A 25,096-nucleotide genomic window follows, 5' to 3' on the forward strand; every position below is an offset into this window, starting at 1 on the left:
GCCCTGTGCGCGGTGACTGGCGGCGGCACTGGCGGCAGCTGGAGGCGGAGTAGTGCGGGTCGCAGGCTTGGAGAACTTCAGAGGCGGCGGGGGCGCCGGCGACGACGACGGCGACGACGAGGACAGCAGGAGCGGGCCCCGGGCTTGTCGTTCACCATGCCGACCGTGGAGGAGCTTTACCGCAACTACGGCATCTTAGCCGATGCCACGGAGCAAGTGGGCCAAGTGAGTTAGCCCAGCGGCCTGCGGGCCCGGCGTTCCGCGGCCTCGAAAGCGCTCCCCGGGCCCGGCGGGGGCTGCTGCTTCGCCCGCCCGCGAGCTCCTGGCCGCCCGGGCTGTTTTCGTCAGAGTGGGCCCCTCCCGGGAGGGCAGACTCAGGCTTCACCAGCCAGAGTGCGGTCCCCGCGTCCCAGGCTTGTCTGCCTCCCATGGTCAGCCTTTTCTCCCCGTTTCCTAATTCAGCTTTTTCAGCACTCCTCCACCCCCCACCCCAGTTCAGTCTCTTCCCTGATCCTTGTCCTCCAGGGTCCTTTGAAGTCTTTCCCCTCCTTTTCGGTGGCGCTCAATCCCTTGGAAGATTAAATTGAGAGGTCAGAAATGCCTTTCTCTAGGCAAAAATCTGCAGTTAATTTAGGAAGAGCACTTGCGAGACAGAAGTTTGTGAAATACCGAAGGGGCCGTTACGTCTAGACTTTAATGAGGGCTTATGATTTCGTTATTTAGTCCATTAGATGAGCGCCTGCCAGGAACCAGGTTCTGCGCCGGACCCTGGAGGTACAAGAAAGACAGACCCGAGCTCTCCCAGAACGCATCTTTAGTGAGGGAGACCAGTGATAAATAAGAAAGTTAGATGCTTCGCTCCCGCCCCACCCACACACACACACACACACACACCCCGTGGAAAGTGTGAAGAAAATATAATAGGGCCGTGCGCAGGGGGGAAGGAGGGGTGCAGCTTTAAATAGAGTTGTCTGGCAAGAGTTCCCTAAAGTGTTTGCCCAGACACAACTTCAGCAGTGCTGAATCTGCCCTCCGAGCCGCTGCTGCTTTGTGAGCCTTCAAGTGCTAGAGTCCATTGAACTTGAGGAATTGATAAAGTGGTGGTGTGTTTTCTTGGTAAAAGAACCAGTCTCTCCTCGACATAATCTCCATTATTGTTAGAAATACTGTATCTTTTCAGTGCTTAAAACGTCATTTGATTCTCCTACTTACCCATCCCAAGGAGTAGGAAGTGGGAGATCCTAGAGACTGATAACATTAGCAAAGCTGTGGCTGTTCCTCTCCCATCCTTTTTTTCTGAACATGTGTAATTCAGTTCAGTTCAGTTCAGTCGCTCAGTCTTGTCTGACTTTTTGCAACCCATGGACTGCAGCAGGCCATGCTTCCTTGTCCATCATCAACTCTCAGGCCATGCTTCCTTGTCCATCATCAACTCTCAGAGCTTACTCAAACTCATGTCCATCCAGTCGGTGGTGCCATCCAACCTTCTCATCCTCTGTCATCCCCTTCTCCCGCCTTCAGTCTTTCCCAGCATCAGGGTCTTTTCCAGTGAGTCAGTTCTTCACATCAGGTGGCCAGAGTACTGGAGCTTCAACTTCAGCATCAGTCCTTCCAATGACTATTCAGGACTGATTTCCTTTAGGATTGACTGCTTGGATCTCCTTGCAGACCAAGGGACTCTCAAGGGTCTTCTCCAATACCACAGTTCAAAAGCATCAGTTCTTCTGCACTTAGCTTTCTTTATGGTCCAGCTCTCACATCCATAAATGACTACTGGAAATACCATAGCTTTGACTAGATGGACCTTTGTTGGCAAAGTAATGTCTCTGCTTTTTAAATATGCTATCTAGGTTGGTCATAGCTTTTCTTCCAGGGAGCAAGTGTCTTTTAATTTAATGGCTGCAGTGATTTTGGAGCCCAAGAAAATAAAGTCTGTCATTGTTTCCCCATCCAATTGCCATGAAGTGATGGGACCAGATGCCATGATCTTAGTTTTTTGAATGTTGAGTTTTAAACCAGCTTTTTCACTCTCCTCTTTCACTTTCATCAAGGGGTTCTTTAGTTCCTCTTCGCTTTCTGCCATAAGGGTGGTGTCCTCTGCATATTTGAGGTTTCTGATATTTCTCCTGGCAATCTTGATTTCAGCTTGTGCTTCATCCAACCCAGCATTTCACATGATATACTCTGCATATAGGTTAAATAATCAGGGTGACAGTATACAGCCTTGACATACTCCTTTCCCAATTTGGAACCAGTCCATTGTTCCATGTCCAGTTCTAACTGTTGCTTCCTGACCTGTCTCTCAGGAGGCAGGTAAGGTGGTCTGGTATTCCCATCTCTTTAAGAGAAAGAATGAAGAGATGTATGATTCAGGTTGAACTGTTTCAAGCTGAACAAAACACTTTTTTATTTTGGGACCATATTTAGCTTAATCTAGAATTGTGACTATACCAGTTTGAAGTATCAGATGATTTTTCTTTGCTACACATTTCCACTTCAGTAGAGAATTTTGATGTCATCAATGAGAAATATTTACTGATAGTCTGCTGTGGATGTCTATACGGTATGTGTGTTAAGTCAGCTATGAAAGAAACATTTTCTGCCCATTGAGGCAGGGTGGGGAAAACTTACATGGTCACTCAGTTTGAACTTTTGTTGTCCTTGTTCCTGAAGAGAACTAGTAAGTGAAGATGCTCTCATTTGTTATGACTGAGTTAGGGAAGAGTGTAGCAAATTGTTCTGCCTAAAATTGACTTCATTGCAGAGAGGTTGGGGGACAAAACAGTGATTCTCAAGTCAGTTGTATACGTTGCTCTCCCAGAGAGGCGATCCAGGAGTCTTCTGGGGAACCTCTGAAACTGTACACAGTGCTGTCCCATACCCCCAGCCTCATTTTTTGCTGGACAGTCACCTGCTTAGAGTATGTTAGAGAAAACAGAAGCCAAACTGGAGTTTTCCTATTCTATGAATTTGAGAGTTGTTCAGATTTTCCTTTTATGTCATTGTTAGTTATAAATCTCCCAGCTTAGGTTGAGAGTTCTTCCTCAAGAGGTCAGTAATGTTTCTCAGAAGAAATCTGCTTTTAATTTAGGAAGAGTGCCCAGGAGACAGAAGTTTGTGAAAAACAGGAGGGCCACCCCTCACGCAGATTTGAATGAGGACCCATGATTTCATTTATTCAGTATCTTTTTTGACTGCCTGTCATGTACCAGACACCGTTGTTGATTTAGTCACTAAGTCACATCTGACTCTTTGTGACCCTGTGGACTATAGCCCACCAGGCTCCTCTGTCTGTAGGATTTCTCAGGCAAGAATCCTGGAGTCAGTTGCCATTTCCTTCTGCAGAGGAGCCTCCTGACCCAGGGATGGAACCCACGTCTCCTGCTTGGCAGGTGATTCTTTACTGCTGAGCCCCCTGGGAAGCCCCCCAGACACTCTGCTGGACAGTAATATTTCAGTTAAGTGATGGGACATCAGTACCTTCATGACACTGTAATGCCAAGTGTCAAACAACTAAATAAGATAAAAAGACGTCTGTGTAATAAAGCGTCACGATTTGCTGGGCCCCAGACAGTGAATTCTGGTGGAACTGAAGCTGGGCCAAACTGTAATGCCAGCTAATTCTGCTCTATTGTGTAATAATTCTTGCCTTTTAGAGAAAAGTCCTAAAACTGCTCACTAAAGAAAAGTGTATTGGGCTTCAAGATACTGCTTATAAATTTTAATTGAAAGGAACAGCCAACTTAACAGAAGGGACACCTTTCATATTTTTTTAAGGAGAGGAAAAAATATTTACATTCTTAATGTACCTAAGCCAGATTTTCATGTTACCTTACACGATTTACAGTAGAGATTTTGAATTTCCTGGCAGGCACCTCTCTGGACTTCCCTGGTGGCTCAGACGGTAGAGAATCCGTCTGCAATGCAGGAGACCTGGGTTCAATCCTTGGGTCTGGAAGATCCTCTGGAGAAGGGAATGGCAACCCACTCCAGTGTTCGCCTGGAAAATTCCATGGACAGAGTATGCGGTCGCAAAAAGTCGGACACGACTGAGTAACTAACACAGACTTCTCTGGACAGTTTTGAAACCATGATTGAGTTTCTTGGTCTAGAACTTCTAAGTTTATTTTGATTTTCACCCTTTTTTAAAGAGGTGAGTTCCACAGTTGCTCATGGAGCTGCCACTAAGGGGACTGCCCAGGGTTAAATTATTTTATTTTTTTGTTTCTCTCCTTACCTTGTCCCATGCCCTTCAGGAGAACATTTGAAGAAATATATTCAAGGAAGGAACAGATACATATATACCACATCACCCTTGTTTTCAAGGAGTCTCTTTTGAATGAAGAAGGGACCTTTATACACACATACTCAGACATATTTAAACCAAGAACGTGTATGTTCTAAGGAGCAAACTGCAGGTCATAAATTCTAAGTGAAGCATTATTTAATACCTCAAAACTTCCAGTCCTTCTGTCATCTTTCCTCTTGTGACTCGTGTTACCCACCTGCTTACTCAGCCCCCCTTCCTCCCACTCTGCCCCTGCTGCTCCTTAGGCCGGCCTCCTCTGCCGTGCTCCTAGACCTCTCTCAGCCCTTGTCCTGTTCCCAGCAGGCCAGAAAAGAACACACTGTGGCCCGTCGTTAAATTTTGTCTCAACTTTTTATGAATGTACTTAATTTTAAAATGTAAATATTTAATTTTATGTTATGTAGTCAAGAAAAACTTAAGTTAAAGATAAACCGAACACCTATTAAGGGATTTTGGCAGTTAGACTGAGGTAAGATCTGCTCAATATAATACCTAAACTCTGATTCTTCTCATGTTCTCTTGCCCAAGAGTGCATTGGCTCTTAAGGGTAGAAGAGTATAAACTTTACTGACTTAGGTTTCAGGAAATAGCATTCTTTTGGTACTTTTTTCTGGTCTGCTTAAGCTAAAATCAAAGACCAACCAAGTTCATAATCCCTCAGAAATATGTAGAAGTGTTAACAGTTTAACACACAAACTAAGTTTAATGGAGTCTAAGGAAGGAAGGAAGATAGCTTAGTTTATCCATCTTCTTTTTATGTCATACTTGAGAAATTTGTTGAAACTGCCTCCTTTCTTCTCTAAAATAATGGCTTTACTTTTATTAGTTGTGATTTCACAGTCATAATTACAAGGTTTTTCTTTTAGAATGTGTCTACCGAATGTGAATGAAACTGTTAACTTTTTTACTTGAAAATATCTTAGTGATTTCTTTTGAGTTTGCCGTTTTTATTAGATATTAAAATCACAGATAACTATAGTTTTAGAAATGTATTAAAAATGTTTACAATTAAAGCCTCTAATTAGGATCATAAATCATTTATCTAGCTAAAATATACAACTGTTGGAAAAGGAAAATGTACAGTGCTGTGTAGTATTTGAAACATTTTGTTGTGTTTACGCACTTACCTGTTACTGAATCACTGTGATCACTGAAAATATTACTTATATCTAGTTTCTTCTTTGAAAACCAGAAGTAGTAACTACTTGAGGGAGATTTCTGTTCAAAAGTCTTGTCCGTATATTGCAGTTGAAAAATAAGTAATTTAAAAAGCTGGCAAAGAAGAATATAATTTTATTTTGCATTTCATGAAGGATAATTAGTTAAAGTCTGTTAATAATGTCTGTGAAATTATTTGATAAAACTGATGACTGTTAACGGTACTTTAACGATGTTAAAATGTCTTAATTTTCCAAAGGTCTTGCTGTTTAGGATAACATTCCGATTTACATGCTTGTGTGAAGCCTGTATTTAGGACTCAAATTACCTTTGACAACCCTGGATCTGGCAAGCTTTTCTTTCTCTCCTCTTTTGTTAATTAAGATCTCAGGATACTAATTTGAAAGATTCCAATTAAAGAAGCTTGGTATTAGACACAGATCGTGACTTAAAAACCCATCAGAACTATGTTTGGGTCCTGGATCTGCTCCTTAACTAACTGTGTGGCTCTGGACAAATTATGTCACTTTTCTGAGCCTTGGTGGTTTTCTCATCTGAAAAATAGGGATAGTAGTAACACCTAACTCACAGGATTATTGTGAGGCATTCCACACAATACACAAGGCATTCCACAACACCGTGTAGGCTTTCAGCAAATGTTGCTGGTGATCCCTTTTTGTTCTATTCCAGATTTTTTTTCCTTGGTAGGAAGATGGGTTGTTTCAAGCAGAAATTCTTCATTTACTTTTAGACAGTGAGTTTTAGACAACTCAAAGGTCTTTCTAAGTAAAGCTTGAAATTCAAGTTAAAGGAAATTGGACTGATAACTCTGCAAAAAGTAAGGATGTCAGATGGCTCCAGACTTTGATTTTATGACATCTTCTGAGGGCTTCCCTGGTGGGAAGCCTTTACTTTCAAACAGTAAAGAATCCGACTGCAATGCAGGAGACCTGGGTTGGATCCCTGGGTCAGGAAGATCCCCCTGGAGAAGGGAGTAGCAATCCACTCCAGTATTCTTGCTTGGGAAAGCCCATAGACAGAGGAGCCTGGCAGTCTATGCGGTGTCAAAGAGTTGGACATGACTGAGCACCTAACACTTTCACTTTCACACTGAGTGACTAACATTTTCAAGCTATGGAGCAAGCTAGAGGAGTGTAAAGTGGTACAGAAATCAGCCATGTTTTTGAACCTTTGCACTAAAAAGTGGGTAATATACTTTTGAAGTAGTAATTCCTGAAGACTGATTTCGTGTCTGCATTTCATGAGGAAGCTATCCTTATTCACAGAAATGTCTTATTTAGGGGTTGGTATTAATGTCTAAGATAGAAGTTGGCATTAATCTAGTAAATATTCAGATATTAAAATCTGTAACATTCGAAGATCTAACTGTGACCGTAGCCTTTTGATACATAGAACACTTTGTTTCTGATTATTTTTTTTTAAAAAAATAGTGTCCGTAATTGAGACTCCAGTGAACCTAAATAACTTTGCATCCTGCCTTTTTTTTTCTTTAAATCTGTAACTACTGGATGCTCTTTCATCACTCACTTACTTATCTAAAGCATTTGGAGGATTGCCTTTTACAGAGTAAATACGATGCTGTGTACATACTTGGTTTAGTAGTGTGTTTAAGGTTTTCCCGTAATTACAAGTTCTCTGTGGTGCTGATATGTATTGCTTTGTTTCCCAGTTTGATCCATCAATAAAAGGGCTAGTTTAGAGGCAGGTGTGTAGTGGGGACTGGGAATTTGCTGACTCTTCACATTATGAGTATCCGAGGGCAAGCACTTCTGAATTTTTTTTTTTTAAGGAAACAAGCTTTGTGTTATTTTAATGAAAAGTTAAATATGTGACATTGGGCATGTAAAACAAATTACCATTTTTATATCCTAAAACGTGAGGCAAAATAAAGCTTCCTAACCTTCCTCTTAATTGCTTAATTCCAGGAATATATTCTACCTTCTGCACTGTGATCATTGAAAAATAGATGTAACAAAATTATTTGTATATCTAACAAAATTATTTGAGAATTGTGTTTATTCAGTCTGTTCAGTTGCTCAGTCATGTCCGACTCTTTGCAACCCATGGACTGCAGCACGCCAGGCTTCCCTGGCCATCATGAACTCCCAGAGCTTACTCAAACTCATGTCCATCCAGTCGGTGATGCCATCCAACCATCTCATCCTGTGTTGTCCCCTTCTTCCGCCTTCAGTCTTTCCCAGCATCAGGGTCTTTTCCAGTGAGTCAGTTCTTCATATCAGGTGGCCAGAGTACTGGAGCTTCCAACTTCAGCATCAGTCCTTCCAGTGAATATTCAGGACTGATTTCCTTTAGGATGGACTGGTTAGATCTCCTTGCAGACCAAGGGACTCTCAAGGGTCTTCTCCAACACCACAGTTCAAAAGCATCAGTTCTTCTGCACTTAGCTTTCTTTATAGTCCAGCTCTAACATCCATAAATGACTACTGGAAAAACCATAGCTTTGACTAGATGGACCTTTGTTGGCAAAGTAAATGTCTCTCTTTTTTAAATATGCCATCTAGGTTGGTCATAGCTTTTCTTCCAAGGAGCAAGCCTCTTTTAATTTCATGGCTGCAGTCACCATCTGCAGTGATTTTGGAGCCCAAAAAAATAAAGTCTCTCACTGTGTGCACTGTTTCCCCATCTATTTGCCCTGAAGTGATGGGACCAGATGCCATGATCTTAGTTTTTTGAATGTTGATGGTTAAAGCCAGCTTTTTCACTCTCCTCTTCCACTTTCATCAAGGGGCCCTTTAGTTCCTCTTTGCTTTCTGCCATAAGGGTGGTGTCATCTGCCTATCTGAGGTTATTGATCTTTCTCCCGGCAGTCTTGATTCCAGCTTGTGCTTCATCCAGCCCGGCATTTCGCATGATGTCCTCTGCATATAAGTTAAATAAACAGGGTGACAGTATACAGCTTTGACATACTTCTTTCCCAGTTTGGAGCCAGTCTGTTGTTCCATGTCCAGTTCTAACTGTTGCTTCCTGACCTACATACAGATTTCTCAGGAGGCAGGTAGGGTGGTCTGGTATTCCCATCTCTTAAGGAATTTTCCACAGTTTGTTGCGATACACACAGTCAAAGGCTTTAGTGTAGTCAATGAAGCAGAGGTAGATGTTTTTCTGGAATTCTCTTGCATTTTCTATAATCGAACAGATGTCGGCAATTTGATCTCTGGTTCTTCTGCCTTTTCTAAATCCAGCTTGAACATTTGGAATTTCTCGGTTCACGTACTGTTGAAGCCTAGCTTGGAGAATTTTGAGCATTACTTTGCTAGCGTGTGAGATGAGTACAGTTGTGTTTATTCTGTTTATTACAAAATTTTAAAGCACGATACAGTTAGAAGACTAGGAACAGTTAATCACTAAATGAAGAAGTGTTAGTATATAACAAACCTGTTTTTTCCACATAAAATTAGAATCATTCTTCTCTCTTTCCAAGTCACAAAGAATAATGTGAAGGGCAGAGAGCAGATAGTAGGAAGCTAGGTGTTAAATTTAAGCAGTAAAACTCCAAAAATAAGCCCTATTTCTTAGCCTGCGTGAAATTTTACTAACTTAAAGCAAACTCAAAGAAGTTTGTTTAGCTTCCAATTCTTGAAAATTGTATTTCTTTTCTGTTTTATTCTTTTGTTTCAGCATAAAGATGCTTATCAAGTGATACTGGATGGTGTCAAAGGTGGTACCAAGGAAAAAAGATTAGCAGCTCAGTTTATTCCGAAATTCTTTAAGCATTTTCCAGAATTGGCTGATTCTGCTATCAACGCACAGCTAGACCTCTGTGAAGATGAAGATGTATCGGTACGTATATGGTTGATATTTTGAACAAGTTTTCAGATGTTGCTTTTGCCATTCGCAGACATTTTCTGTGTGTAGCTAATGTAACTGAAGTACCAGTCATTAGTGCACGATCAAATGCTGACGTTAGGTCTGGTCTGATGGGACAACATCCCAGGGCTTCAGTCTACACATGAGAAAATGTAACCACCTCTCAGTTGTGAAAAATGCATACAAAATACTTTGTTTTTCTTATTTATTATCCACTGTTGAAAACAGTTATGGCTCACATCCTTTTCATAGGTTGTCAGGCAGAGTGCATATGAAATCAGACTAGCTTTAGCTTGTCAATTTATGCTTCCTTGGATATTTAAACTAATAATAGCATTGCAGCATAAAATGGAGTTTCAACACCCCTAAATATTTTTCATAGCAGAAAAATAATTGAACTGTGAAATAATTATATGTGATTACTGGAATAAAAAGGAGTAGTTTTTCCTTGGAACAGAATTAACCATTAGCATTTCTGGCTGCTGATGATACAAGTTCCTAAGAATTTTCAACTATTAGCCCCTGGCTTTTCAAATGAAATTAGTGAATCATCAACATTTCATGCATAATTTGAATTTTTATATTAAACTAGGTAAGCCAAGATCCTGTATTTGGAATTAAGTACACAAAATATATCCACAAAGTTGAATACTGAAAATCCTAAAGTAAGTCGTTACTAGCTATGACACTGGCCACTGGAGCCATTCTTGAGGGATACTGTACGGTGTGCCCCCAGTAGGTAGTAAAAACCCAGCAGTTGTGTGTAGTCAGTATATAGTGTCCCTTTCCATCACATTTTGTTCTAGTACTTTGTGAAGCTTGAATATTAAATTGGAGTAAATTATTTCTAAAACTGCTAAAAAGTCTCGTTTTATGTTTTTGTGACTCATGTGCCCGTAATTATGATTTCTCTTGTGCTTTTTGTCCTCTCTAAAGGTTGAGGTGGTGGTTTTTATTCATGATAGTATTTGGTTAATTTTTTATTTGAAATTATGTTCAGATTCGACGGCAAGCAATTAAAGAGCTGCCTCAGTTTGCCACTGGAGAAAATCTCCCCCGAGTGGCAGATATACTAACCCAACTTTTGCAAACAGGTAAGGAATTTTATTACTACCTATTATCTAAATGTAACTTCTCTGAAATAATGATTCTTTTTTTTTTCTGAAGATTTACCTCTGATAGAAATTTAAATTCTTTTTTTCATTCAGTTAGTTTGAAGCTTAATGACTATCTTATTTCTAGTTTTGTTTTGAATTCTGTTTGTAAAGGTATGATGACTGGATTCTTTGGGGGATTTTGATGCATCATGATTCGTCACCCCGCAGTTTCCTGAGTTTCTTAACTGTACCATCTTACCATCTTAACATAAGAGCTTTCCAGGTACACTAGAGCAGGGTCTCTACCCTTACAGGAAAGATGCATTTTCTTGGTACCTGAGATAAATGCTTAGTTTATTTCTCCTCTCAGTGTAATCTGTGACAAACTGTGTTGAGTCTTAAGTTTGAAATGAAGCAGATTATACACTGTACCTCTTTCTCTCTATCCAGATGACTCTGCAGAATTTAACTTAGTGAACAACGCCCTCTTAAGTATATTTAAGATGGATGCAAAAGGTAAGGCCATTTCTTGTTCTGAATTGTTTGATGGCCTAAAAAATTGGGGAGTTTGGCATTTCTTGTTAAGGGTGAAGTCTGGGATTGACCCAGACATCTGTTTCATAAAAATTCTAAGTGTTCTCAGGAAAAAAAAAAAGGCAGCTTAGCTCAAGATGTTGAGTCAAGATGACACAAAAAACCAGCAGAAATAATTCTAAAAACAGACCAAACTTTTCCCTTAGAAATATGTTGGAAAAACTCTGTTTCCCACTTCAAAGAATTCATCCAAAAATACCTGGGCTTATTTACTGTTAATAATGATAGAAAAGGAATGTCATGCTCAAGCTGATTCTGAATCCATGAACAAAGTGTATGATCACTCTTATGGTTGGGACTGTAGAAATTTTAGACTGGTTTAACCAGTATCAGTGATATTCATGATGTATATTAATTCACTTGAAAAGAAATGCTGTAATTCAAATTAACTTGAAGGATGTCATTCCTATATAGAATTGACTTCCTGCATGCAATTATTTTGTTTTACAGGGACTTTAGGTGGCTTGTTCAGCCAAATACTTCAAGGAGAGGACATTGTTAGAGAACGAGCAATTAAATTCCTTTCTACAAAACTTAAGACTTTACCAGATGAAGTCTTAACAAAGGAAGTAGAGGAACTTATACTAACTGAATCCAAAAAGGTAAGCTTTTAGTGAACTTCTCTAATGCACAGGAACATGGTTGATGTTAGCAGTGTTCATCAGTGCTATACGTAGCTTGTTTATAAGCTCATATATCCCATAAGAAGCATTGTAAAACTTCAAGATTTTCTTATGTTGTATTTTACACTTTGGTCACTTATAGTGGCAAATGGAGAAGACAAAAGGAGAAGGGGGCGGTAGAGGATGAGATGGTTGGATAGCATCACCGATTCAATGGACATGAACTTGGGCGAACTCCGGGAGATGGTGAGGGACACAGAGGCCTGGCATGCTGCAGTCCACGGGGCTGCAAAGAGTCAGACATGACTTAGTGACTGAACAACAACAGCAACATTTGTAATGATGAATCATTGTGTTAATTTAAAGGGTTTGATCACATATAAATCCTTTGTCTGTGCTCCCAGCACTAGCAGAGTTACAGTTGCTAAGATTTGAAAGGTGTGCCACAATTAGCGTTACATTCATACAGCACCAAAGTTTGGGAATAGTTTATGTGTTCAGGAAAATTCAGCGTTTTCTCTAATGGCACCACTCGCTTGCTAATTGGTAAGATTTCTTCAGTGAGAAAGAGAGGAGCTGCATATTTCATTTTTGTATCTGGTGGGATATGTCATGATTGCTTGCTCCTTTGGTCAATGAACAGAAAGGTTTAGACCCACTGATACGGAGGACTGAAAATTTGCATGGTCTCCTGTTTTGTTTGGGCTTCCCTTGTGGCTCAGCTGGTAAAGAATCCACCTGCAATGTGGGAGACCTGGGTTCCATCCCTGGGTTGGGAAGATCCCCTAGAGAAGGGAAAGGCCTCCCACTCCAGTATTCTGGCCTGGAGAATTCCACAGACGGTAAAGTCCATGGGGTGGCAAAGAGTCGGACATGACTAAGTGACTTTCACTTTCACTTTTCCTGTTTTGTATGTAATTACCATGTTAATGTGATCAAGGCTGCTTATAAATATAAGGAACTGAATCTGATTTAACAGTTTATTGCCAGATTTTCTCACCTTTTTTTTTTTTTTTTTTTTGTCTATCAGCTCCTGAAGAGCCTTTTTAGATATTTTAGATTTAGAGAGTATCCTTAGCTACTTTCCCATGAAATTTTTAACACCGCAGATATAGTATGTATCATATGTTTACGTACTGTATGTACACCTGTGCTTTAGACGTAAAAAAGAGTAAAATTTCCCAAGAACCAAATGTTGTTCCCTTGGAAACAATATAGTGCACCACTGAGAGTGCATGGCTTACTCTGCAGCTAAGTCAACTGAAGCTTCAAGTTGTTCTCTCTTAAGTAGTTCAGAAATGTGAGCAGCAGATACGACTTCTGCGAAACCAGTTTGCTATGCAGTTTCAATATTGCTCTTTCTTTTCCATTCAAGTGATAAAGATACTACTGACTATTCTGAATGGTCTCTTTCCAGGTGCTAGAAGATGTGACCGGTGAAGAATTTGTCCTGTTCATGAAGATCCTGTCTGGGTTGAGAAGCTTGCAGACAGTGAGTGGAAGGCAGCAGCTGGTGGAGCTGGTGGCCGAGCAGGCCGACCTGGAGCAGACCTTCAACCCCTCGGACGCCGACTGTGTGGACAGGCTGCTGCAGTGCACGCGGCAGGCCGTGCCGCTCTTCTCTGTGAGCTGTGTTCTGCGCGGCTTGGGTTCTGGTCGCTCTGTCGGCTTGTAACTGTGTGGTTACACTTGACCATTCTCCTCAGAGCTCTGCGTGAAAGCATTAACACAGCGGAGCCGTCGTTTGTTTTACTCAGGCCTAGGTGAAGAGCCCAGAGGAGCAAGAAATTTCTTTAAAGTATTGCCTAGAGACTTTTGAAAAGTCTTGAGAATTTTATGTCCTACTTTGTAGTGTTCACTGAGTTTTTAAAACAGTTTAGTAACCTAACTTCTTTTTCTTAAATTTTCTAGATTGTTGTTATAGGTAAGTTTGCTGTTTTCTCTCTGGCATTGTGCCTCCTCTGGCACTGAATCTTCTGAGAGATACATAGCAAAGTTTAAAAAACACAATTTAAAGGAGCTATCCTTTTGGGGAAATGTATAGTCTAAAATTCAACAGTGAAGTTTCCCATACAATTTGACCTTAGAATCGAAGAAGAGCTCGAAGACGTATAAAAGTCCCATGCTCCAGATTACTTTGCAACTAAGTATATGCTGTCTCTTGAAGTTATTTTTGAGATGCTCTGGGATATGCTCTCCCATTGTATTTTAGCTGTAGTACTTGGTGCTTTGATACTGAGCATTTGTTGATTGACTAAATTAGACTATTATATTTGAGAGAAGAAGTATTTATTTTTCTGACAATTCAGTATTCTTTGGATTTTTACAGAAAAATGTTCATTCCACAAGGTTTGTGACTTATTTCTGTGAGCAAGTTCTCCCTAACCTCAGTTCCTTGACTACCCCAGTGGAAGGTCTTGATATACAGTTGGAGGTAAGAGAAAGTTTCTGGCCTTAGAACTGAAAAGGCATTGCCATATTTCAGCCTAAATGTAAACCACTAACTTGATCTGATTGCTAAGAGATTTAAGGCTTGGTGGTGGCTAGCTAATAACCTGTCCCAGGATTAGTTACATGGGAATGCTTTATGGATTAATTGAGAGTTTGCTGCAGTGGGAAAGCAGTGCCTGTAGTTTTCATTATAGTCATTCTCTACCTTTGTAGCCCTAGTGCTTTTAAATACATTGGTCAGTCATGACAGTTCTTATCTCTGTAACTGATAGTAGTAGTGAAAGTCACTCAGTCGTGTCTGACTCTTGCGACCCCATGGACTGTAGCCCACAAGATTCCTCTGTCCATGGGATTCTCCAGGCAAGAATACTGGAGTGGGTTGCCATTTCCTTCTCCAGGGGATCTTCCTGATTCAGGAATCAGCCAGGTTTAAATAGATTAACACAAAATATTGTTTATCCCTTCTCCAATAGAATTGACTACCCTCTCTCCCTTTTATATCTCAACTGTAATGTACATACACATTTTTTCCAAGCATATAAAAATACTTTACTTCTTTCTCCCCAATTTAACCTTATTCCTCTCTGAATCTCCCAAATCTAATGTAGAGCCTGATTCTGAAAAATCACCTGATAATGTTTGTTTAGTTGAACTGAAATATGGAAATGTGCCATTTCCCTCATAGGTCTTTAGGAGAGAGAAGAGTCTCACTGTGCACTTAAACTGTGGTTTGCTTCACATGTCCTGGGTTTGACTGATGAGAAGCAGAGATGAACCTTAAGAACAGTGGCAGTTACTGATACTCTGAGTTAGTATCCAGAGACTGAATTTGATAGCAGAGGAGGCCCAGCCTAAACGTTAAAAGGGAAGAGTTCTTGCTCATCGCCTCTCCCTTGTGCATTATCGTCCTGTAGCAGAAAGGGCCATGTGTGTCCCTTTCCTTGCTTACTCTCACAGGTATCCTGAAAGTCAGGGGACCAGGGCTTCAGGGTCCGCACCGCCTCAGACATACTGTGACTTTGCTGAGTTACTCTCTCTCCGCCCTTCAGTTTCCTCAAAGCAAAATAGAGCTGCATCTCTCATTTTTTTTTCCCAGTTCAAACATTATGATTCTGTAAAAGCCTAATTGAAAAATAAGCAATCTTAAATAGTTATGTAGAATATTATTTTACAACCCTTGCTCATTCAAAGAAAATGCTAATAACAGTAAATTGTGTGTTGTAGGTATTAAAACTCTTGGCCGAAATGAGTTCATTTTGTGGTGACATGGAAAAGCTAGAAACAAATTTAAGGAAACTATTTGATAAGTTATTGGTAAGAATTTTTTTCTTTCCTTATGGCCTAGTCAGTATAGCATCCCAAAGTTTAGTAGTATAGTATTTACAGATTATGGAGAGCCAGATTTTTAAGTGACAGGTAATAATCCTAACGAGTGTTCTTAGCTGCTCAGGCCACATGTTGTCTACTTTTTAAAAACAAATCTGTTTTAATCTTTGGCATTTCTTCTGTTGTTGATGCTTTAGACAAAATATAATACAAGATTTATATAGTAAGTTTTTCTGCTATTTATTCATCAAAATATTGTAAATGTTTGTTCCAGAGCACCATCGTGGTTACTGCCCAGGGCCAAATAGCTCTAATAACCTAGAAGTAAAGTCATTAAGTCATAATTTTTTTTTATTTTGTGGCTTACAATTTAGGTGTCATATCCAAAAAATCATTATTTCCATGACCCACGTCAAGGAGCTTTATTCCTATTCTTCTAGGAATTTCATAAGAGACATGTATCTTACATTTTTCCTTGTTTTTCTCTATCTGACAGACTTTGCTTAGTATAATAACCTCTATAATAATCATCCCTGTTGCTGCAAATGGCACTGTCTCACTGTTTTTTATGGCTGAGTAGCACTGCTGTGTGTATGTACACGTAGACGCACATCCTATCTGTTTCCCTGTTTGGGCATGAGGTTGCTTCCATATCTTGGCCATTGTAAATAGTGCTATGAACATTGGGGTGCATGTATCTTTCTGAATTAGTTTTCTCTGGATATTTGCCCAGGAGTAGAATTGCTGGATCACATGGTAACTCTTTTTTCAGTTTTTTAAGAAATTGTTTTTAGGAATACTGTTTTTTTTTTTAAGAATACTGTTTTAGGAGCATCAGCTTTTGTTGCCAAACCTACATTGAACCCTGACTCTTTAGCTTGTTTTTTACCTAAGTTCCCAGAACTTCATTTCCTTCATCTGCCTAGTGCTGGGTTGGCTACTTTTGTTGTCAGTAGTAGCAGCAGCAGCTATACTGCAGGTTAATATGGAATGTTGACAGGTTGGATCATTGATCCACAATGTAAAAGGGATATCTTACATAAATTTCTGATCTTGGTAGTTTTTAATGTTTCATATCTTAAAAGTGTGTCTTATAATTACTTGAGTATATGTTTTATAATTAGTGTCTAGAGCAGATCTCATATATCTCTTGTATTTTCATCTCTTAGGAATACATGCCTCTCCCTCCAGAAGAAGCAGAAAACGGGGAGAATGCTGGTAATGAAGAACCCAAGCTACAGTTCAGTTATGTGGAATGTTTGTTGTATAGCTTTCACCAGTTGGGCCGAAAACTTCCAGATTTCTTAACAGCCAAGCTGAATGCAGAAAAGCTCAAAGATTTCAAAATCAGGTGATATATAATTGAAGTGCCCCAGTCCTTGATAAAGGTGAAAGCTATCTTGAAGCTGCCTTGATTTTGTTTTCATTTTGCAAGAGCTTTCCCCCCACCCTTTCTTACTATAATGCAGAAGAACGCAAGACCCACAAAACAGGAATGTATACAAAGATACAACTGTGGCGGCGTGACAAATGCTTGGCAGAAGATGGCTTTTTACAAAAACGGACTCTGGCTCTCCTCACTTGCTTCAGGATATTGGGTGGATTCTCTGACCCGACACCTCAAATTGTCCTCAGCTGTTCAATTTATAGATACTAGCACCCACCTTATGGAGTTGAGAGAATTAAATGACAGTAATGAAAAGCCTTAAGCACAATGCCCGGCATAAAACAATGATGCCACATTGTTAAGCAGAATTCCTAGAAGGCGGCAAGCTGGAGTTACGGTAGCACTTTTCCACACATACTACCTGGAAACAAATTTGAAAAAAAGATTACTCAACATCCTTTGCAAAATTTACAATTTTGTCTTATTTTTAAACTGGACCCTAAGGTGCAAATGTGTCAGACACGGTCCCTTGTTAGCAGATAAATACAGAGAGATTAAGTGACTTGTGTCTGTCACTTGAGCTTCATTTGACTAGTGGAAGAGAAGAGTCCAGGCCACCTGATTCTAACCCATGGTTCCGGGTTGTTTCTAACTTAGGTTAGCCTTGCAGTTTAATGTAACAGGCTTCCTTAACCCAGTTCTAGAAGTGTTTCCATTGCCAGGTTGAGTGTGGATGTCTTCCAATTTTTGACAAAGAAAAACTGCTTTTATTTTACTTACTTGTGTATCTCTTATGATCATACATTGATAATTAAAAGAAAGTCCCCCTCAAAATTTACTCTTTATTGGTAAAGCCTGTAGTTTTCTATGAATTTAAAAACAGAGTTGAAGTGATGATTTGTTAATTAATAAATACTTCTTCATTTAGGCTGCAGTACTTTGCACGGGGCCTGCAGGTTTATATCAGACAACTTCGCTTGGCTCTCCAAGGTAAAACAGGAGAGGCATTAAAGACAGATGAGGTAAGAATACTGGGTTATATCTCGTTAGGAAATTTTTATAATAGCCACCATTCATTACAAATTCAGACTGAATTCATATATTGAAATGTACCATTCGACTTTATTTGAACTGATGATTTAAGTCTAAAAGTTGAAGATAAGTGTTAGAAGACTGCATATTTAGCTATATGCTAAGTTATATAGGAAACTTCTACCATTGTTGAAATGTCTTAAATGTTTCCAATGTTTGTGAACAGTGTTACCAAACTTTGATACATAATGATCTTTCACTGGGGTCTCATTTGCAGCACATTTTGTTTAAATATTTGATTAGCAATTGTGACTTTTTAAAATTTTACCTTTTTGAAACCCAAACATATAATTTACATTAAAACTAAAAGTATTAAACTACTAGTTCTGTACCAAACTATACCTTGTGTTTATGTTGGGATCTTTGTTTTCCCTGATCTCATCTATTTTGATCAGTCTTCATCCTACTTCATCCTAGTCCTAATGAAATATTTTAAGTTTCATTGTGTCTTTCTGTAACATAAACTGATTTCTTTTAAAACAACTGATACGTGCCAATGACCTGTCCCTTACTTGTTTTTCAAGTGAATTGTAGTTAACAGTTTAATGTTCTAGCCTGTTGAGGGAAGATAAAGATTATTTGCTGTCTTTGCCATTTCTACATTTGTTAATAATCGAGAAATAGGAATAAGCATTATCTGTAGATATAAGCCAATGAATTTCCTAACTGTAGAAATGATTCTGAAAAAGAAGTGGAATTCAAGTTTTATATGGGAAAGTAATATATCATAAGAGTTACTGGCATTTTAATTTAATGTTGTTTTCCTTTTACAGAACAAGATTAAAGTCGTTGCATTGAAAATAACAAATAATATTAATGTTTTAATCAAGGCAAGTCTTCCTTTCTTACTCAGCCGTCCCAGCTAGCTAGAAAGTTAGTGCAAAGGATATATGTCTGTAATAGTCTAGTGCAGGAGAAATGCCATTACGTTCCATACACTTGGCCTTTTAAAGCTTTATGCCTTTTATAATACCAAGTAACATTTTTGTAGCTGTTACAATTCATTGTTTTATTTATTTAAACGTTACTGCAGAAGATACACCAAACAAAGAGAGGCATGCACAGCTCTGACCAACAGCATTGGAGCAGATACATTAGACTCAGAAATTTCACTGTCTTAAGTTCTTGTAGTTTTAACGCTATTGGTTCCTTTTGAATGACCAATAAAACCCTGCTTCACTACAGTCTTATGTGATGCATGACATGTTGCCCTGTGCTCTTTTCTGTTAATTTGTCTGTGTAATAAATTGAGTTTTCTATACTGTAGGCTAAGGTGTACCTTACCATTAAGCCATAAACACGCTTCAGTTCTGTTTACCCTCCTCAAGTATCTGTTAGCCTAAACAAAAACTAATAACCTGAAAGAACAAAAGAGGAATCACAACAACCCATCATTTGAATATCGTAAGTTAACGGTATTGTCACAAGTTAATAGTATTGTAGCCAGGGGGGAGAAAGAAATATTTGTCACAAAGCCTGACAGTAACAAAATCAGGGCGAGTGGCATGTCTTAAAAGTAGTCTGGTAAAAATCCCATTTAATACTTAACTTTTTATCAGAAGAGAAAGGGAAGCTTTTCAGAGAAAACAGTGAGACATTAAAGGATGAATTATCAGTGCCAAAAGGAAAAGGGAAAGGGCATTAAAAGGGAAGAAAACTGACTCACACCTCGAAGAAAATTTTTATAATAGGCACCATTTATTTCAAATCTTAAATATAAATCATAGTTTGAAATGGTGAATTAGTACATTAAAATGTGAGATTTTACTTTATTTGAACTGATACCATAAATCAAAGTTGAAGATACACTATGTTTAGAATACTTTAAGCAAATACTCGGAGAAGGCAATGGCACCCCATTCCAGTACTCTTGCCTGGAAAATCCCATGGACGGAGGAGCCTGGTAGGCTGCAGTCCATGGGGTCTCGAAGAGTCAGACGTGACTGAGCGACTTCACTTTCACTTTTCACTTTTATGCATTGGAGAAGGAAGTGGCAACCCACTCCAGTGTTCTAGCCTGGAGAATCCCAGAAGATGGAGTCGCACAGAGTCGGACACAACTGAAGTGACTTAGCAGAAGCAGTAGCAAGCAAATACTAACTGTGAAAGAAACTCAGTTTACTTTTATCAGATTTTACCTAAATAGAAAAATTAGGGTAAAATGATAGATATAAATTCATCATAGTTGTGAGGGTATAATGAGGGTTACATTATTTCACTTCTGAATTATTTCAGTATTTAAATTTAATGTGGATTTTTTCATTATTGGTAATATATAGATATTTGAGGGAAGAAAAACATGATTACCCAGACTGTTAGTTTTGTTCTAGTATTGAACCACTTAAAAATCTGCAATAGCAAATACAGATTGCACCATTATATTTTCCTTAAAGCACATTAATGACTGCATCTGTACAAAAGAAATCACTTGGAGATTTGACTGAAGTTGATTGATATTTTGTCCTGTAACCTGAAATGACATTTGAAAAAAATTAGCTGCAGTTTCTTAAATGATGTGCATAAAATAACATTAATTAGGTAATATATGTCATTTGTAAACATAATTGTCCTTGTTTACTTTTCTCTTGCAGTTTTTTCCCTAGGTTATTATTTTAGTCACTAGCACAAAAGCAAATGGGATAAGTTACTTTCCTTTTCTAAGATTAAAGATGTGGTCTTCCTGTTTCCTATCTTTACTACCACTTCCCATACCACCAAATACATTAGAGATCTCTAATTTTGTTTCTTCAGGATCTCTTCCATATTCCTCCTTCTTATAAGAGCACAGTAACATTATCCTGGAAGCCTGTACAGAAGGTTGAACTTGGGTAAGGAATATATTTAAAAGGGATTAACGTGTTCTAATATTTGATTTATAAATATGAAAAGTCTGAATTCAGATTATTATATTTCCTGTACAAAATGGTACATTATTAAATGATTCTTGATAAGATGTTAAAATATAGCTATTAGAAGTGTGACTTAAGTAGAAAATCTAATCTAGTATTTATAAAATAAACTGGTGGAATACAACTCTGGAATTTTCAAACCATTGTTTGTATTGCAGTGGCATAAGAAGACTTTCTGATATGTTCTATGAAATGAGTCACTTGAGTATAATCTGTGAAGCTACATATTTCAGATTGTTTTAAAACCCTGTAAATGCCCTTCTGACAATGTCTGCGTAACTGAAGCAGAGTTCATTTGATGACGTCAGATGTTATTTCCTTTTTTCTGATGTGACTATCATCTTTAGGATGTCTTTTGTAACTAATATAATAAATATATTGCTAGCCTCTGATATAAAAGAGTTTTTTTTGCATTGCTGTTCTTCCTACCATTATAGGCAAAAGAGAACCAGTGAAGATACAACTTCAGGTTCACCTCCCAAGAAATCTTCAGCAGGACCAAAAAGGGATGCCAGGCAGATTTATAATCCTCCTAGTGGGAAATACAGCAGCAATTTGAGCAACTTTAATTATGGTGAGCGTTTCCGTTTGGGTACAAGAAATATGAGAGATTAGGCAGAAACTGTGTTGTACTTGATTTTAATTAGTAACTGAAGAGTATTGGAAGAGTAACTCTTTGAGGTTGCTTTTTTTGAGTTAGCTTGGCGAACTTGAACTGCTGGGAAAACAGTTTATCCTGCTCTTTTCTAACTCACCCTTGTGGGTTCACTGAGCTGAGCATGTAACACCAGAACCTGAAAAATATGCCTGTTGTATTCAGAGACGCCAACAGAAAAAAAGGAAGGAAGGAAGATGACATGAACCATCCATTCCTGATTTTCCCTGTTTTTAGCTTCAAAGCAAGACCTTTTGTCCATTCTGCCTCAGGAACAGATATAACCTCTGGCAGGTGTGGTATTAATGATCCTTTCTTGGACCTCGTCATTGCTTGTCCTCCCATTTTCTGTTATGACTTCAGAAGGAGAAGTCCTGGAAGGTAGAGTCGATGTTAAAGCATCGTCTAGCGAAGATGTGTCCTCTGGCAGTCTCCTCCACTGCCCAGAGTGCAGTCCTCCTGTCAACTTCCCACTAGTCCAGTCTCTCCCAGGGCTGTTGAATCAGAAGTGAAGTTTGTCTCATTGGCTTATAAAGAAGAATGGACATAAATATCACTGACTCAGATCCTTAATCTTGCTTAAGAAGACAAAGTTTAATATCCAGAACCAAACATACTTGTGATTGGTCTTGATTACCAATCAGAATTAATTCTGCAAAAAAAATTCTGGAGAATTAATCCCCCAAAAAAGTACATTCTGAAGCATATACTCCCTATAATTGTTTCCAGGATGAGATGATTTGACATTAAGTAAATGCCTTCTATGATAGCAAAATTCCTCCAATATCTGAGCCAAAAGATTATGAAAAGGCAATTTCAGATTGTGAAATGAAACCTTAAACTCCAATCAGACTCTTTGAGGCAACTTTAGAAAAGATCACTGAACTCTTTTACTTTATAATAATAGGTAAACATGCCTCTCTCGGCTTCTTGTCTTATCTGAAAAATAGGGATAGCAGAGAGCTTAAAAACGTCAAAAAATATTTATGATAGCATTTTGTAAATGGAAAAGATTCATTACTCCATTGCACTAAATATTGTCTGTCCTCTGTCACTTGTATGATTTAATGTGGTATTTATCAAAACCTTTCTTAACATCAGCTGTTCTCTCAGATACCATCGATTTAGATGAATATGATCAACTATGGCAATACATAGAGAATTGTATTTGTTTTCACTTAGGCAAGTCAATTACTCTGAATTTCCATGAGTGTTCTGCCCTGTGACATTCATTGCCTGCCTTAGAATCAGATGATGTAATGCATGTGGAAAAGAGATGTGAAAAATGCAAAGCCTTAGGTTGTATGTGATTTTTTTAATTATCAAAGGGTGGGGGGTGGGGTGGGAAGCAGTTTTACCGAAGACAAAAATCGGGGAATTTCCTGGTCATCCTGTGGGTCATCCTGTGCAGGGAACTAAGATCCCATAAGCCATACGGCAAGGCCAAGGAAAAAATACAGGAGTCACTTACAACTTTAGTTGTTCCTTAGTCAGCAAAGTAACAAGAACGACAAACATGCCCGTTAACTGTCTTTTGTGTCTGGTATTCCTGTACTTTAATATTCCTATAGGAGCAACCTTGTAATTGGAGTGCTTGTCATAAATTGAACTACAAAGCAAACTAAACTCTGATTGTTCTTATTGGAAAGTAGGAACAAAATTTCTGCTAGTATTTTTATTTGGGGGAGTTGAGATGTGTCAGGTTGTAAGTATTCTCATAGAAACAATTTGAAGAGTTTTCTTGGATTTCTTTCACCCATTCAGCTGAAAACAGTTCTCAGTATTACAGATGAAAATTAGTTGACCTATCTATCTCAAATTTTTCTACCTTTTTAATGTCCTTTCCTTAGGGCACTGACAGTGGGTTAGGAGGAAAGAGAAACAGTGTTGGATTTTTTTTCCTGGGATGTCAGTATTGCCTCAGGACAGAGGGAGAAGAATATTTTTTTAAGTCTTTAATACTTAGACTTTATTACCCATATTTAATCATTGAAATTCTACTTTTCTATGTCAGCCAAACTCAATTTTATTATATCACTGTCTTACTACAGTGAACAAGTCTACCGCAAAGAAAATAGATTGTGCCAGTGTCATGGGCCTGAACTAGTTCTATGCAGAGAAGGAGCCAGAATTTGTAATTCATCTTTGAGTCCATATAGGCATAGTTAGACTTTTTCCTTATCAAAGTTTTTCACTTTACTAACCAATGTCTCTTATTATTTGCTTTATCTAAAGGTGTGTGTTCCCATAACTTAGTTCAGCTTCCTGGTGCATTTTCAATCAAAGTATTTGCACATACCCATGTTCAGTTTTCCTTCCTGTAGAACAGAGTTGCCCGGAAACCCACAAGTACTAATTCTATATTTTGTGACTTGTGTCCTTCAACTTTTACGTTTTTTGAATATTAAAATAATTTTTTAAAGTATAATTTTAACTAGTAGCAGTATTAGATTAAGCTTGAAACCATTAAAAAGATCATTCTAGTGATTTTTTGAATGTGATAGCTCATGATGGTTTTATTTAAATAGTTGGCATACCAATCATTTTAGAAAAATGTATCATGACATGAGAGGTGACTTTGAATCAGATTCCATTCTGTTGACAGGTAAATGTTGGTTAAACTAGGGAAAGGTCTAGTTAAGTTTTCTAACTCAGTTTCTGGAGGGATAAAAATAAAGCATCACCCCAAAACAGTAATATAATTCTAGCAATAATGGCAAAAAATGGATTGCAGTACTAACTGGATAGGAATTTTTCAAGCCTCCAACATTATGGAACAAAAATGGCAACACCAGGTTCTTTTTATTGCTCCTAACAAGATTCCTGCAATGAGGAAGTTTGAAGGTTCCAATGAGGAGATTGGATCTCTGGAATTAGAAGTTTGAGACTCTTACTCATTTGTGTATGATGAAAGGTCCAGCCTTGCTGATAACGTCAGTCAGTTTTTCTTCACTGGAAAGACTCCTTTGAGGAATATTTCTCTGGACCTGTAAAACAGACTGACAAGTAAATCAAGGACTCATTCTACCATATGATCCAAGTGACTGATTTTTCAGCAAGAGATATGCTTAATTTACATCAGTAACCCAAACACTGTAATATATACAAACAGCCTTTTTGGCAGCACTCTGAGCAGCTCATATGTAGCTGACAAAGCAGTGAGAAAAGCTGTCAGAATTTGTAACATGATTTTTCAATGTGGTGACCCAAACAGATTACCTTTTCATTGCATTTGAAAGGTACATTTTTCATTCTAGCCTAACTTTTCAGAATTGATCACTGGTAGTTTAAGATATTTTACATATATGACACTAACTTTTGAAGGCCTATAGCTTTAATCCATATTAAATATAGAAACGTTTATAGTTTCATTAGTCATCTTTGTGATAGGCACCAAAATAAAGAACTAAATGTAGTTATCGTTAACATTGTCACCTTGAAATATCTTTAATGGGATACATTTAATTGAGTACATACTATGAATATATTTGGTACCTTGAGATAATGTGCTTTGGCATAAATGATGCCCTGGTTTTATGTAGAGATTTGAACTTGCAGATGTACTCGCAGAATACCATGCTGTTTTTATAGAGCTTACTGCTACATTCAGAGCTTCCAGCTACATTTCTTCTGTGTGTGCTGTCCC

General features: G+C 38.5%; 1 protein-coding gene and 1 long non-coding RNA gene across 3 annotated transcripts in view; one reads left to right on the forward strand and one right to left on the reverse strand.

Moving 5' to 3' along the window:
• Positions 1 to 25,096, forward strand: part of API5 (apoptosis inhibitor 5) — a 27,261-nt gene continuing 2,165 nt past the window's right edge. For both annotated transcript variants that reach the window (XM_043482711.1, XM_043482712.1), the window contains exons 1-13: positions 1 to 225; positions 9,128 to 9,289; positions 10,317 to 10,410; positions 10,864 to 10,929; positions 11,458 to 11,609; positions 13,048 to 13,254; positions 13,960 to 14,064; positions 15,306 to 15,395; positions 16,577 to 16,758; positions 17,723 to 17,816; positions 18,660 to 18,716; positions 20,638 to 20,714; positions 21,233 to 21,369. In XM_043482711.1, coding sequence (XP_043338646.1) covers positions 157 to 225; positions 9,128 to 9,289; positions 10,317 to 10,410; positions 10,864 to 10,929; positions 11,458 to 11,609; positions 13,048 to 13,254; positions 13,960 to 14,064; positions 15,306 to 15,395; positions 16,577 to 16,758; positions 17,723 to 17,816; positions 18,660 to 18,716; positions 20,638 to 20,714; positions 21,233 to 21,369 — 1,492 coding nt within the window. In that variant the 5' untranslated portion in view covers positions 1 to 156. The remainder of the gene's footprint in view (positions 226 to 9,127; positions 9,290 to 10,316; positions 10,411 to 10,863; positions 10,930 to 11,457; positions 11,610 to 13,047; positions 13,255 to 13,959; positions 14,065 to 15,305; positions 15,396 to 16,576; positions 16,759 to 17,722; positions 17,817 to 18,659; positions 18,717 to 20,637; positions 20,715 to 21,232; positions 21,370 to 25,096) is intronic.
• The window catches only part of LOC122450391, a 13,873-nt gene continuing 10,142 nt past the window's right edge, over positions 21,366 to 25,096 (reverse strand). Inside the window, exons 3-4 of the long non-coding RNA XR_006272110.1 lie at positions 24,345 to 24,437; positions 21,366 to 21,977 (exon numbers count right to left, since the gene is read on the reverse strand). This is a non-coding gene — a long non-coding RNA (uncharacterized LOC122450391). The remainder of the gene's footprint in view (positions 21,978 to 24,344; positions 24,438 to 25,096) is intronic.

The sequence above is a fragment of the Cervus canadensis genome, chromosome 11 (assembly GCF_019320065.1).
Source record: "Cervus canadensis isolate Bull #8, Minnesota chromosome 11, ASM1932006v1, whole genome shotgun sequence".
NCBI classification, from domain to species: domain Eukaryota; kingdom Metazoa; phylum Chordata; class Mammalia; order Artiodactyla; family Cervidae; genus Cervus; species Cervus canadensis.